The sequence below is a fragment of the Aotus nancymaae genome, unplaced genomic scaffold (assembly GCF_030222135.1).
Source record: "Aotus nancymaae isolate 86718 unplaced genomic scaffold, 86718_ANA_hifiasm-v0.15.2.pri h1tg000029l, whole genome shotgun sequence".
NCBI lineage: Eukaryota > Metazoa > Chordata > Mammalia > Primates > Aotidae > Aotus > Aotus nancymaae.
This window is the reverse complement of record NW_026988442.1, coordinates 70753485-70769799: the sequence shown is the minus strand read 5'-3', so window position 1 is coordinate 70769799 and position 16315 is coordinate 70753485. Positions and strand designations below refer to the sequence as shown.

Below are 16315 nucleotides of genomic sequence, written 5' to 3'. Positions count from 1 at the left end.
TCTGACAAAGCTATAACAGAAAAAGAAAACTTTAGGCCAGTATCCCCAATGAACATCAATGCAAAAATCCTCAGTAAAAATACTGGCAAACCAAATCCATCAACACATCCAAAACTTATCTACCAAGGTCAAGTTGACTTCATCCCTGGAATGTAAGGCTGGTTCAACATATGCAAATCAATGAACATAGTTCATCACATAAATAGAACTAAAGGCAAAAAACATATGATTGTTTCAATAGATGCAGAAGAGGCCTTTGATAAAATTCAACATTCCTTCACATTAAAAACTCTCAATAAACTAGATATTGAAGGAATATACCTCAAAATAATAAGAGCCATATATGACAAACCCACAGCCAGTGTCATACTGAATGTGCAAAAGATGGAAGCATTCCTCTTGAAAACTGGCACAAGACAAGGATGTCCTCTCTCTCCGCTTCTATTCAACATAGTATTGGAAGTTCTGGCCAGCACAATGAGGCAAAAGAAAGAAGTAAAGAGGATTCAAACAGGAGGAGAGGAAGTCCAATTGTCTTTGTTTGCAGATGCCATGATCCTATTTCTAGAAAACCCCATCGTCTCAGTCCAAAAGTTTCTAATGCTAATAAGCAACTCCAGCAAAGTTTCAGGATACAAAATCAATGTGCAAAAATCACTAGCATTCCTATACACCAACAATATGCAAGCAGACAGACAAATCATGAATCAACTCCCATTCACAATTGCAACAAAAAGAAAAAAACACCTAGGAATACAGCTAACAAGGGAAGTGAAGGACCTCTTCAAGGAGACTCAAACCACTGATCAAAGAAACAAAGAAAGGACATAAACACATAGAAAAACATTCTTTGCTCATGGATAGGAATAATCAATATCATGAAAGTGGCCATACTGCCCAAAGCAGTTCATAGATTCCATGCTATTCCCATTAAACTACCATTGACATTCTTCACAGAATTAGAGTAAAAAAAAACTATTTAAAAATTCATATGGAATTAAAAAAAAAAAAGAGCCTTGTATAACTAAACCAATCCTAAGGGAAAAAAAAAAAAAAAAAAAAAAGGAAGTTGAAGGCATCATACTACCAGACTTCAAACTGTCTACAAGAGTACAGTAACCAAATTGGTACATGGTACCGGTACAAAAACAGATGCAGACCGATGAAACATAATAGCAAACTCAGAAATAAGACTGCACATCTACAACCAACCATCTGATCTTTGACAAACCTGATAGAAACAAGCAATGGGGAAAGGATTCTCTATTTAATAAATGGTGCTGGGCATATGCAGAAAACTGAAACTGGATTCCTTCCTTAAATCGTATAGAAAAATTAACTCAAGATAGATTAAAGATTTAAATGTAAAACTCAAAACTATGAAAACCCTAGAAGAAAATCGAGACAATACCACTCAGGACATAGGCACCAGCAAAGATTTCATGACTAAATCGCAGAAAACAATTGCAACAAAAACAAAAATTGGCATAGGATCTAGTTAAACCAAAGAGCTTCTGCACAGCAAAAGAAACTATCATTAGAGTAAATAGAACTCCTACAGAATGGAAGAAAATTTCTGCAATCTATCTATCTGACAAAGGTCCAATATCCAGAATTTACAAGGAACTTAAACAAACTGATATACACACACACACACACACACACACCCATTAAAAAGTGGGCAAAGGACATGAACAGATACCTCAAAAGATAGCATTTATATGGCAAACAAGCATATGGAAAAAAGCTCAAGGTCACTAATTAGAGAAATGCAAATAAAAACCATGATGAGATACCATATCATGCCAGTCAGAATAGTGGTTATCAAAAGTCAAAAAATGACAGATCCTGGCTAGGCTGCCAAGAGATAAGAACGCTTCTACATGTGAGTGGGAATGTAAATTAGTTCAACTGTTATGAAAGACAGAGTAGTTACTCTTTGAAGACCTAGAACCAGAAATACCATTTGACCTGGCAATCCCATTACAGGGTATATACCCAAATCATTCTACTGTAAAGACACATGCATGCATATGTTCATTGCAGCACTATTCAGAATAGCAAAGACATAGAATCAACCCAAACACCCATCAATGATAGATTGGATAAAGAAAACAGTACATATATACCATAGAACACTATGCAGCCATAAAAAGGACCGAGATAATGTCCTTCACAGGGACATGGATGGAGCTGGAAGCCATTATCCTTAGCAAACTAACATGGGAACAGAAAACCAAACACCACATGTTCTCACTTTCAAGTGGGAGCTGAATGATGAGAATACATGGACATAGGGAGGGGAACAACACACACTGGGGGCCTGTCATGGGGGTGGGGTTGGGGAGGGAGAACATCAGGAGAAACAGTTAATGAATGTTGAGCTTAATAGTTAGATGATGGGTTGATTGGTGCAGCCAACCACCATGGTACACGTTTTCCTATGTAACAAACCCACACATCCTGCACATGTATCCCTAAACTTGAAATAAAATTAAAAACAAAAGATTTTTTTTTTAAATTGCCAGAATTAAAAAATTATCCAATAAAGACTTAATTTAGTAGATCTGGTTAGAGGTAGAAGGTGATTTAAGGTTGACATCAAAACAAGCTAACAAAAAAGATAAAAGTCTGTGAATGGGGTTAATTCAGAAGCTAAGTCCGTGAAGAATAAGCAGTTATTTTATTTTCAGCTTGGTATACTCTACTGGTTTGGAGTTGAGCCCATTAGTGGCTCAAGAAAAACTGGTTAAATCCATGTTAGAATCTTAAAAGTGATCATTGAATTTTTCAGAGTATTGAAGAATTCACCCATAAGAACAGAACGAAAGTATTTACTGTCCAGCTGGGAGATGACAACATGGTTCTGAATCATGTTTCTTACTAAGAGGTTAACTCAGAAAATATTCTTATTTCAGTAGTCTCTATGCACTTTGTCCTGATGAAACAGATGGAATTCACTACTTTTGTAAATCCCGTAATTTTTGTTATTTTGGGTATCTGTGACCCTACCACAGTACTGTCCAAGAAAAATTTTGGAAAACAATCAGCTGCTACAAATGTGCTTTGTGTGAATACTTAAAAAAAAAAAAAAAAAAAAAAAAAAAAAAAGAATTTTTCTTAGAAAACACTTAATTTCAAAATCACCTCCAAAGTCTGCAACTTTCAGGCTCAAATGCTAAATAATAAATATCAGTTATCTTTATAAAAAAAGAATTCAATAAGAAATTTAATTTCTATCATTTCCCTCAAGGTTCACTAATACAATTTATTGAGCATATTATCATCATTCATCTTGATTCTTTCCCAAAATTGCTTAGGAATGATGTAAAATGTTAAATGTAGGACTTTTAAGGAGGTCACATCAGAATCATTGGGTGGGCCTCTTAAATGCTATAACCTTCTACAACCCACTTTTTCCACCTTCCTTCTAAGATTCTTATAACTCTCTCCCATTTAGAGGACTTGTCTTTGTAAGCCAACATTACTAATATTTGTAGACCTCATTGTTTTTGCTTTGCTAAAATGAAAAAGTTGAGACCTAAAGGCAGTGTGGTATTTAGAAAGAGCTATAAAGTCTGACCCAAACTCAAACCTACCTAATTATACTGTGTACAATTATCTAACTGCTCAGAGTCTCGATTTTCCTATAAAAACAAAAGAATAATATCTCCCTGTTGCAGTCTTTCAGCATATTCAATAAAGTTAAAATATATAGTTTAAGGTAGATTTGCTTTTTTAGTGTAAAAGAAAAAAACAGGGCTTAGATGTCCCACTTCTGCATTCTTGTTAGCCATCCAGCTTTGCCTAATATATCTAAACTTTGAGTAAAAATGCCATCTATTATAAAACAGGAAGGGCATATCTCTCCTGCTTACTCCACAGAGATGCAGTGAGTATCCAATGAGATGAGATGTGTAATTTTTAAAAATATTGCAATAAAATAATTACTACTATATTATTATGCAAGTGTTAAATGCAAGTCAGTTTGACCAGCAATGATTTTCTTCTCACAGTAATCCTTTGAAAAATAAAATGTTGGAAACCATCATTCTCAGCAAACTGACACAAGAACACAAAATCAAACATCGCATGTTCTCACTCAGACGGGTATTGAACAATGGGAACACATGGACACGGGGGGGGAGCACTATACACTGGGGTCTGTTGGGGGGGGAGTGGGGGGGACAGCGGGGGGTGGGGAGTTGGGGAGAGATAGCATGGGGAGAAATGCCAGATATAGGCGAAGGGGAGGAAGGCAGAAAATCACACTGCCACGTATGCACCTATGCAACAATCTTGCATGTTTTTCACATGTACCCCAAAACCTAAAATGCAATAAAAAAAAAAGGAAAGAAAAATAAAATGTTAATCTTTTCTCAAAAAAGCATGTTCTCTTCAGGTAAATTAAGAGAAAAACACCTAAATATAATGGGAGTGGGAGGAACTAAAGAGAATCTCTGGAATAGCGGTTAGTGACAGGTAATCAGGCTGATTTCCATCAGTTCATTATTTTTGCTTATATGATATGACAAAGATTTTATGTAATTATTCATGCAAAGAATATCCAAACTTCATTATCACCTCACAAATTGTCATGATGAACACAGAGACCATTGTATTCAATGGCAGCTCTTCCGTGACATGTTGATAAATTACTTGGCTTACAAGCAATGACAGAGGAGCCCAGCCCTGCTGACACACCTGTACCACTCCCATCATTGAATTACTTCTACATATTTAATTACTTTTTTGTAGCATGACTATATAATTGGATGCTTAAACCTAACTTTACACAAATTATTTTCTCTAATTAAAATATTTCCAGTGAACTTATTTTTATTATTCAAAATGAATATTCTATTTGGCATTTCAGTGAATTCCCTAACAACAATGACAACAAAAAAATATATATTTTTTCTGGTTTGCCAAATTCCTTGATAAATCAAATGTAATCTAAATTATACTTATTTTCTACAAATATTCAATATGCAAATACTTGACCTTCCTTAGATTGAAAAAAAATAGTTGTTTTTAAAACAAATATTAGAGAAGAGATGACTACCATTATTAGGGCATATTAAGTATAGAGAAAAAGTTCTTAAGTAAGCTCAGAAAATAATTCTACTAGGCAACTTAGTGTATATTTTAGCTATTTGACTATTTAGTATTCCATTTACTGGGGACAAATACATTTGGATTAGTTGAGGCAATGGCTGATGTAGCAAGGACTGGGGCCTTGTGTTCAGTTTCCAGCTGCTGCCTAAACCAATGTCTGAAATACTTACATCGCAAAGCAGATAATCTTTATTTATTACTTATATAATAAATCACATAAGTAATAAATTACATAATAAGGGTTATCTGCCTTGTGTCACTCTTTAATTTGTTATTTATTATTTAATATGAATGATCATTTCTCTATAGAATTCTTTAAAAATCCACTGCTTTCATTACAATTTTTGGTCCAGTTCACAATAAATAACATTATCAATTGTTTCATATATATTAAGAAGATCTTCAAAGTGTCAGAAAATATTTGTTAAACACTTTGTTCATCTAAATATATACAATTATACCTGTATGTCCCATTTTTCACAATTTGCCATTGATTCAATTAATCTAATACAATGATCAGATAATATATAATACTATTTCTTCATATAAGGATTAATAACCAGTCCATTTAATTAGATATGAAAAGCTTTAATTATTAAAACAAGATCAAATATTCTACATTTGAAAATTACATTTATTCTATCACAGTATTTTTTTTTCCTGCTTAACTTGATTGTACACATTTTTCTTCATTTCTTTTTTTGCTGTTGTTTTTTAGATGAGGTTTTGCTCTTGTGGCCCAGGTTAGAGTGCAATGTCATGATCTCAGCTCACTGCAACCTCCACCTTCTGGATTCATGTGATTCTCCTGCCTCACCCTCTCAAATAGCTGGAATTACAGGCATGCATCAATATGCCCAGCTAATTTTGTATTTTTAGTAGAGATGGGGTTTCACCATGTTAGACAGGCTGGTCTCAAACCCCTGATCTCAGGTGATCCACCCACCTCAGCCTCCCAAAGTGCTGGGATTACAGGCATGTGCCACCGTGCCCGGCTTCTTTTCATTTTTCTACAGACTTTTATCTGAGCCAAATTTCTAAGAAGTGCTTTCTGTAAATAATAAACTAAATGGATATGTATTAAAATTCTCATCCTTATGGTTTCCCCAAGCATACATAAAGAGAGGAGAGAGAGAATATGTGGGCATCTCTCTGTGTGTTTGTGTGTGTGTGTGTGTATGAGAGAGAGAGAGAGACACACACACACACACACACACACACACACAATGAGATTGCAGTTTATGGTAATAATGCAGGGAAGAGAAGGGCAGTTACTGTCTGTCAAGTTTCTGACATGAAAATCACAAACCACAAGTTACTTTGTTGGAAGAGGATGTATAAAAATTGATTTGCTTTAAAGAAAGTTAACACAGGTAGTTAATCCCAATTAACATAAATCTAATAATTTATTTTTAATTACAGCCAATGCACTTATAATTATCAACTCAGTCCCTTTTTTTAAAATCCCACCTTCACTATCACATTGTGAATACCACTCGGTGGGAAAAAAAAAAAAAAATCACAATTCCCAGTTAGGTGACACCGTAAAAAGGCTTAAAGAAAGAATTACAGTTAACTCTGCAATTTACTACTACTTTCCTAAATAGAGAAACTTATGTGTGTTTGTATATGAGAAACGTAGTGAATATAGTAATTCGAGTTCTTTGTATTTGCACATACAGTTTTCCAACAGCCATGAGCTATGCAAGAAATTTGAGAATCCAGCCTACTGGTCTGTAAATGAAATCAGTAAAGGGTGGCATATAATATTGAATTGAAACACTTACTGTGGAAGGATTGAAGAATATTGATTGTCCATTCATCTGTTAATCCTCCTGCTTTTGTTATCTGGATACATTTGAGTTGATTTGAAGACTCTCTTGATTCAATCCAACAAATCATATCTTCATTATAAATAAAATCCAGAGTATGAATTTCATTTCCATTGACTGAGCTTAAGGTTGCTATTTTACTTCCATTAAGATAGAAAACCTCAATTGTTTCAAAATTTGTGATTAATAGTATAGGTGGCCTATCTGTAGGTTCTGGAATAAAAAAAGAAAAAGATAAGCAAATTCAGTAAGAGTCATGATTATTTTACAGTTTTGCATTAGCCATCGAAACCTATTTTCTACACTTTTAATTCTTAAAATGGAAATTTTCTTGTAAAAACACTTTTTAATAAGTTATCTGTATACTTCACTATTTTAGTGCCCTTCTCTGAAAGAAAACATTCTGCAGAGCATTTGAATTCCTTATTTTCTTAGTCATAATGTGTTGTCTAAATGTGAGGACATGCCATTTACTTTTATTGCTAGCAAGTAAAGAAAGAGCTGTGAATTGTTTTTCTTGAAATGATGATGGATTTAAACTGACCTCTCCATACAGTTTTGCTGGTAACCCTTATGAGCAAGATAATTTGTTATTTTTTTTTTTTTTTTTTTTTTTTTTTTTTTTTTTTTTTTTTTTGAGACGGAGTTTCGCTCTTGATACCCAGGCTGGAGCGCAATGGCGCGATCTCGGCTCACCGCAATCTCCGCCTCCTGGGTTCAGGCAATTCTCCTGCCTCAGCCTCCTGAGTAGCTGGGATTACAGACACGCGCCACCGTGCCCAGCTGATAATTTGTTATTTTTGTTGTTGAATGTCTGAGATCAGAAATAGATTCTCTGAAGCAGAACATGCAAAGCTCATAAGCTTATACAAAGAGTACACCTGTGACTTTGGCCTTAATGGCTCCTTGACCAACCCCAAGAGCCAAACAATCCACACGTTCTTTTAATGACTAGATTGTGATTACTGAGCCAGTTCCTTCCACATCCATTTTCTATACTCAGGAAAAGAAGGTTCTAGGTGTAAAATGAACTTCTTCAATACTACTATTTTTGAACAATGCAGCTTTGCTGGTGTTAGGACTCTGAGTTTTTGATGAACATAGACAAATTTCCCAGACTTTCAATAGCATATTTAGAGGTAACAGTAAAATCTGATAGAAAATTAGTGTTGGTAGAGTTTAGCTATACAATCATATTAATAGTAGCTTTCCTGCTAATTAAGAAATAGGAAATATATGGAAATATTTAATTCCTCTGCATCTGATGCATCAATAAACCCCTTCAGACTTCTTACCACTTCTCAGTAACTACTGCCACTGTCCTGCCATCATCTCTTACCTAGATTATTTCAAATTTTTCTGCTTGGTTTCCCTTTTTCCATCTATGACCTCCTCATATTTACTGTATTCCAACACAACAGCCAGAGTTATACCATTAAAATGCTAAGGCAGATCAAGTCAGTTCTTCACTCAATCCCTCAAAGGGCTCCTATTCCAACCAGAGCAAAATTCAAAGCCCTTATAATGATCTATAAAACTCTACTTGATCTGTGTATTCATTACCTCTTTAACCTCATTTCCTTCATCTCCTTACTACTCTTATTCTTGTTCATCTCGCTCCAGACACACTGCACTTCTTACTGTTCCTTTAACAAGCCAGGCAAGCTGCCACCTCAGAGGGGCTTCCCTCTTCCTGGAATCATTATTTCTCAATTACCAGAATGGCTTACTTGCTCACCTGTTTTAGATTATTTTGCAAATGTCATCTTACTGGCAAGAAGTCTCTTAACATTTTATCTTCTAAAAATTTTAAGCCCCTACACTTTCTATACACCTTCATCGTTCTATTTCTTTCTTATTTACCAAACGTAGTATATTTTATTTTTCCTGATTATTTGTTTTATCCCTAGCATCTGAGAAAAAGCCTAGAACTTAGTGATCATTCAATACCAATTTTCTGAATAAGTAAAAGGGACACATGGAATCCTCACACAGAAGACTTCTTTAGACACATTCCATGAAATGCAACAAAAATAATTTGTTTTTTTTTTAACCTATGAAGGGAATTCAGATTATGAGTAGCTAGTCAGAAAACTTCATAAATCTCACTTGACCATTCTATAAGAAGCGGAAGCTGAGCAATGTAAAGGTAGGACAAAAGCAAGAGCATATACTATAACTAATAGCAGTAACTAAGTCTAAAGTTTTTAAGCAGTGTTATTTAGTGGCCTTGTTTGTTTGTTTCCAGCATGGTCAGGGATACCAGGCACTTGTGTTTCTCTCAAATAGAAGAGCATCCTATGAATATGATTTGGGACCTCCCCTCACAGGCTTAAAATATCAATCCTATAATGCATGCAGTGTAACTTTTATTCCCATCGTGCCAGACCCCTATTAACGTCAACAGGGGTGGCTCCAGGTTCAAGAGACCAGAGAAGAGACCCAAAGGTAGCAAAATATATATATATATATGGTTTTATTTAGGGAAACTTACACACAGAGACGATCCAGTGGCAGCAGACCAGCAAACGACTACCACTTGTGAAAAGCATGCAGTTTATATAGGACCTTCCCTTCCCCTCAACAACCTGCACGTGGCAACCTTCCTTTCTTAACTTGTTATTGTAATAGTGTTCACCTGCCATATAGGGTGTGCTTAAGTTGCATTACTGTTGTCACGTACATCTGTTATAAACCTCCCCTCCCCAAGAAATTCTCTCAAGTCACAGGATTTCTCTCTGCCTTTAACAAGACACTAAACATTTTTTCACATGTAATAAGAACAAAGAATAAAACAAACAAAAATAAACCAAAAAGCCTCAATGAGATTATAAAACTAAGTAGCACAACAGTTTCTTCCCAGAAAATAGACTTATGCTGGACTGCCTGAGTAAAAACCAAGACAAAAATGTTCTTAAAAATGCTAAGATCATTTACATACACACACACACACACACACACACACACACACAACAGTTCTCTCAGAAGCAGCAGAATTGTGAATCATTTCTGCTTAACATAACTGGTCAATTGACCACATCTGAGCCTGGTTAGCTGGTCAGCTGCTCTCCTAATCTCTTAAATCTACCTTGATCTGTGTTTCACTTGCCTTTGCCTTTCCTTAATTTGGGGATCCAAACTTAGTCTCTCCTCTGTCCTCCCACTTTTGTCATTTTACTGTGACCTTGGGACTCCTGAAACCTGTTGGATCATAGATTTGTCAGGTGATAGTAAAATCTTAGATGAGTGTGTTATCCGGTTAACAAACGTAGGCTGACAACAACGCCAGCACTTACCGTCTTCATTCGACAACTGAAATGACCTTTAGTGAAACTACTTGCTCAAAATGACCCACTACCGAAACTTCCTTGCTGCAAAGTTTTATGTGAAGTCCAAATTTAGACAGCCATTTTCTGGCTAGCTACTAGTCAGTAAACTTATGTATGCCATAAACATTCTTTGAAGAGAGGCTGGAATATAAAAGAGTGCTGAGATTCCCCTGAGAAACTGAGAGGAAAATGGGTGATTGGTTAACACAGGCAATGCTTATTTGACAGAATTAGTCAATTTATTTGGTATTTATAGCTGCTTATTGAGTGAATCAGTTAATTGTTTTAGTGAAAAACGTATCAACCACTAATTTTAAAGTCAGGTGCTTCATAATCTAACTGGGTTTGATTTAATAATGGTGACTTTAAATGATCAAATGACATCCTGGAGGAAGGATATCTGTAACATAAGTTGTGAATGCTTTATTGAATTCATCTTCATGGGTCTCTGCTAATTGTTAACTGTGGTTCACCTCTCTAGACAAACAGAAGTTCAAGCATGGAAGAAGGAAGCCACTGAAACTCGAGAACCCACAGAAATTCTCAAGGTCTAAGGATCCAGTTCTTTTAGTGTATTTCAAGATGAAAGTTGGCATAGCCCTGGCAAGGAATGTAATCTATCTCTACCTGCACTGCATCTAATTTCTGTTGTGCATTGTTACCTCATGTTTTCACCTGACAATTGAAGAGCACCATTAGCTTAGGTAATAAAGATAAAAGACCAGAATAAATGTGATGCTCTTATTGGTTGTCATCCTTAGCCAATTAGATGACTTCAGTTAAAGGGATACCTGCATCAACACTTAGTGAGAGGTAATAAACATTAACCTTCTATATAGAAGATACTGGAACACAAGCAAGCACTCAGTTGGCATTTTAACTTAGAGAAACAATACTTTGGTTGGATAAACACCTAGAGCAGGCTGTAAACTGATTCATGATAGAGGAGAAAAATTGTCCTTATACTTCTCACCACTTCTTATATATTGACAAACTTAAAACATTTTCTCGCTCCTGTGATGGAGAAGTGTATTTGTGCTGTGTATGATCAAAAATGATTTGATGTTTCCAATAATGTATGTTGTATTCATTATTGTCACAACCTTTGAAGACTGATTCTAAAATTGTGAATTGAAAAGAGAAACTTGGAAACATGGAAATGCTTAGTTGACCAGATTCATAAAAATACCTATTTAAATTCCAAGCCACTACAACCATGTCCTTGCAAGCATATCCTTATCCTCTCACAGTCAAAAATACACGAAAAGTGGATTTATTTACTTACAATAATGATTTTGACGTATGTTTTTTGCTAAATAAATGTTTTCAATATGTGTAAAAACTTGTCACTTTTAAGGTTTCATTTAAACATCCAGTTCTTCTACTCAATTACAAGAATATTAATTTGGCTAGTGTCCTTTTAAGTGATTGAAGTAATAAATTCAGATACTTACAAATAACTATGTAACTAACAAATATATGTGTATAGTAAATGTATATATAAATATATATTATCGTTATGCTATGTTCTAGTGTTCCTTAATTTGTAAGCGATTATATCCACTGAATGAAGTTCCCAGCATGTGCACATCAATATTTCTGAAGTCAAAGATGAAAAAAATAACAGTTTTAACTGCATAAAAAGTTGAATAATGACTTGTATATAAAGTATATAAAATGGAGAGTCAGACTAATATTGTGAGAAAACAGAAAGCTGTAATCTATACAACAGAAAAAAAATTGGTTTTAAGCCAATAATGAACTTCAAAGATTGAAACAGAATTTTTTGTCAGTGTTACTCTTATTTTATCATATACAAATTATATAAATGCTATAAAAATAAGGAAAATGGGCATGCAGTTAGAAATGAGAAGACTAAGAACTTCTAATCAAAATCATTCAAACCTATGTAAGAAGTGAACTACTAACACACGAAACAAAATGCAGGCAATCTGTAAAAGAGCTAATTTTTAGAAAACGTCTAGAATTATACAAAGAACAGAAAAAGTTAGATATGTAATATTAGGAGAAAATTATGTAGTTTAAAAAAGGGAGATACAGAATCATGGTGTGGGGCAAAAATAAAAAAGAGAGACGGTATTACAGTACTCAAATATATAATAAATTATAGATCAAAGTCAATCAAACCAAACTGAAAATATGGATCAATATCATGTAAGTGAAAAAAGATATAGCACTGAAATGTTTTCTTTGTCAAAACATAATGGCAAAATTGATTTCTCCCTGTTTTCATTTCTTAACTATTTTTTAATGAAAAAATATTTTTACCAAAATGAATAATATTCAGAATAATGACATATTGTCATACATCAGAAGAAACTATTCTATCACATTTTCTTTAAAAATAATATATAAATCAAATGTGGAAAAATGAAAATGCATTAAAAATTGTATTGGACGGAACAAGAAAATGCATATTGCTACAAGTATGCTACAATTTATCCCAGCACTATCTTTTATCATCACAATGTATTTATGCTGAAGTATTCTTTGGGTAAACTTTTTTTTTAAATTTATCTAGTGTTTATAGATTTCATCATTCAGCTGGGATCTGAAAGAGATCAGTAGGACAGTTTGCTTTCAAGAAAGATATAATTCTGTGGAAAGTTTAAGATCTCTACAAAGAACTATATTTTTATAATCAGGTATAATATCTTTCATAAAAGATGTATAGTCTCATTGAGTTTCAAAGAATGGTTAGATATATCTGTTTAGTGGAGGCAAAAGTTTTCTGATGGTGATGGTATTTGGTCTCAGCCTTGCCTTATGGAAGAACAAGAATTCAATAAGCAGAGGTGGATAAAAGAAACTCAAGCAAAAGAAACAGCTTTGACAAAAGTACAGATATGTGACAGACTTGAATATGTTGAGGAGATATTGACCTCAGTTTTTCAGTTTTCTGCAGGGTACAACATGTATAACTGGTGGAGTATTTAATAATGATCCTAACAATAGCTAATGTTTTCTGAGCATATTTTAGGAGCCAGACACTGTAATTCATGGTTTACAATTATTAGTTTATTGTATGTGAACAATACCTCTTTAATTCAGTGAATATGAAACATATTTTAAGATTAATAACTCATTTAAGAGTTATTAATCTTAATATTAAGATAATATAGCTACTAAGTGAAAATGACTGAATTCAAACTTACAGAATTTTGGAGTAGCTGACAGAATAGGTCAAGGACAAATTATACATGCTATTGAATGACAACATGATGAACTTATGTTTAATTTCGGCTGAAACAGGAAACCAGTGTTAATTTTAGAAATACAGTATAAAATGATCAAAACTATGCTTAAAGAAGATCAAGTCATAAATAATATGTAAAATATTACATGAGTGGGTAAAATATACTGAGAAGGATAAGTAGAATACAGTCGGAAGTAGAAATTTCCCACTCAACTTTCCAAATTGTCTGTTTTTGCTTTCATGGCGGTGGTGGGTGGTTACTTATTTAAATTTATTTAAATTGACAAATTTGTATGTTTTTGTAATGTACAACATGATGTTTGGAAGTATACATATTGTGGAATAGTTAAATCTAGGTAATTGACAAATATATTACCTCACATAGATATCATTTTTGGGATGGGAACATTAAACATCCCTTCTCTAAGCATTATGTTAAGTGAAATAAGCCAGTCATAGAAAGACAACTATCACATATCTCATTCATGTAGAATCTAAAAACGATGATCTCATTGAAATAGTGGGTAAAATGTTTGTTACCAGAAGCTAAGGCATTTGGGGGATCAGGTTAGACAAAGTATGCAAAATTACAGTTAGGAGGAATTAGTTATATAGATCTGTTTTCCAGCATGGTAACCATAGTTAATGATAATCTATTGTATTATTTTAAAATGTTCTTGCTTTTACTTTTTAAGTGGTAGAGTATAATTCATGTCAGAAGTGTAATTCATGTGTACATTAAGGTAAAATGTAAACATCTTGCTTACACACTGCCTTGAAATCTAGAGTGAAGTTGGAAAGGAGTTACAAGCTGGAAAAGATATCTTTGTTCCTGTTTAGATTCATGCAGTGCAGAAATAAAGAATGGTCATATACGGCAACATTCCTACTGGAAGAAGTCATTAGGAAAAATATAAGCCCCAGAGAATTCTCAAAGATTTCCCTAGGCAAATATAGTTAGGTTCCCCAAACTAGATTCTATATGTCACACAGAGAATAACATTAATTTCATTTTTATTTATAAAGAAAGTAACCCAAAATTATGAAAAAATTCTGGACATAGGTATCAGATATCTGAATTACTGAACACAGAAATGCCATTTTAATTTCTCAGAAAAAAGGTGATAAGAACCTAAAGTAGGAGGTGTTGAGATCTTAAGTAGAAATGGGTTGGTGCAATAAAGCAGAAATTCTAAATTGCAGTTATTCTTGTATTGTGGACAATGAGCAAGATGAAGTCAAGGATTACTCGGAAATTTTAGATGTGGGTGATAGGGAGAAAGCATATCACTAAAAGAAACAGTAAGAGAAGAAAGTAATCAGTTTTTAGAGAAGATGATGAGTTCAGTGTTGCACATTAGTCCAATGGCTAAAGCTATGTTTTTTGTTTTGTTCTGTTTTCCAGTTTTTTTAATTTTAATTTTTATATGGAGGCAGGGTCTCACTATGTTTCCCAGGCTGGTCTCAAACTTCTTATCTCAAGCAATCCTCCTTCCTTGGCCTCCCAAAGTGCCAGGACTATAGGCATGAGCTGCTGTGCCCAACCTGTGCTTTTTAATGTTGTCTTTGGCATTGTATAAACTCCCTCAGGTAAACTATTGATAAACCTGAATTAACCATAAACCTTAAAACAATTTAGTCATTTTGCTATTTAGATTTTACTAGTGAAAAGCTAGTACCTTCGTTTAGAGAATATTTCAACTTGAAATGCAAGAATTGAGAAGCAATGCAATATGTTGTTTTTCTGGAAGAAGACTCACTTTATAAGAACAACAAAAGACAATAATATCATGCCCTTCCCAGCAAAAACATCTTTTCATTGTGCAAATTGGCAGCTCTCACAATTTCCCTGTTTTGCAGAGAGCTGGTCTAATGAGACCAAGGAATTATTTATTTCCTCTATTATCTAAAAGCCTTACTAGGCGCACGGCAAGTGTTTAATAAATGAATGAAACATGAGGGACTGTTTGAATATGAACTCCTCAATGTTTTTTAAGGATACTTTACTGAATTAATAAATTGTAAAATAATGTATTTTAATAAGTACAATGAAATAAACGGTACATTTTTATTTTAATAGGGAAACATAATGAAATTAATTTAATTTATAACCACCAAAGGTTTATAAGAAAATCTCAGAATTTCAGAATATGTCATTCAAATTTTAGATTATTACATGGATATTAGCACTAGCAGACAGTCCAGTGATGATGAGTTCATATTAATTACTGAGAAGTGGCCAATGGCTATTTTAAAATCTCCCAGTCACCTTTCTAATTGTAGCCAGTGGAAAATACTTTATCTATAGAAAATTATTTTCTCTACTCAGACGTATTCTTCAACATTACACATTAGTAGTTTGAGTTTAAAATGTAATGGGTATTGACTCATTTGAAAATTGCTTCTAAGTAACTCCTATTTATAAAGTAATTTCAGTTTGAAAACGTGAGGTCTTAAAAGAGCCACATTTAATATGGCTCCTAAAAAGGAAATACTGCCTCAGTATTTGAATATTTATTAGCCATTCAACAAATATTTATTGAGCCTGGCTAGCTTCTGCCAGGGTCTAGATGCTAGAAATACAACAGTGAACAAACTAACAAAATCTTTTTTTAGTTTGCTTTTATCGAGCTTACATTTTAGTACATGAAAAAATATAATAAGCAAGTAAACAAACACTATTTAATATTGTTTGACAGTGATAAATTCCACGAAATTGTGTAAAGTATAGAGGTAATGAGGACGGTCTGATCTTTAGAGAGGGTAATCTAATTCAGAATGTATTTACGAGTTAGAAATAAAGGGTTTCAGAAAAGGAA

General features: G+C 33.8%; 1 protein-coding gene across 1 annotated transcript in view; it reads right to left on the bottom strand.

Annotated features, from left to right (window-relative positions):
* Nucleotides 1–16315, bottom strand: part of LRP1B (LDL receptor related protein 1B) — a 1560879-nt gene that overhangs the window by 964655 nt on the left and 579909 nt on the right. Inside the window, exon 7 of the mRNA XM_064382912.1 lies at nucleotides 6906–7163. Coding sequence (XP_064238982.1) covers nucleotides 6906–7163 — 258 coding nt within the window. The remainder of the gene's footprint in view (nucleotides 1–6905; nucleotides 7164–16315) is intronic.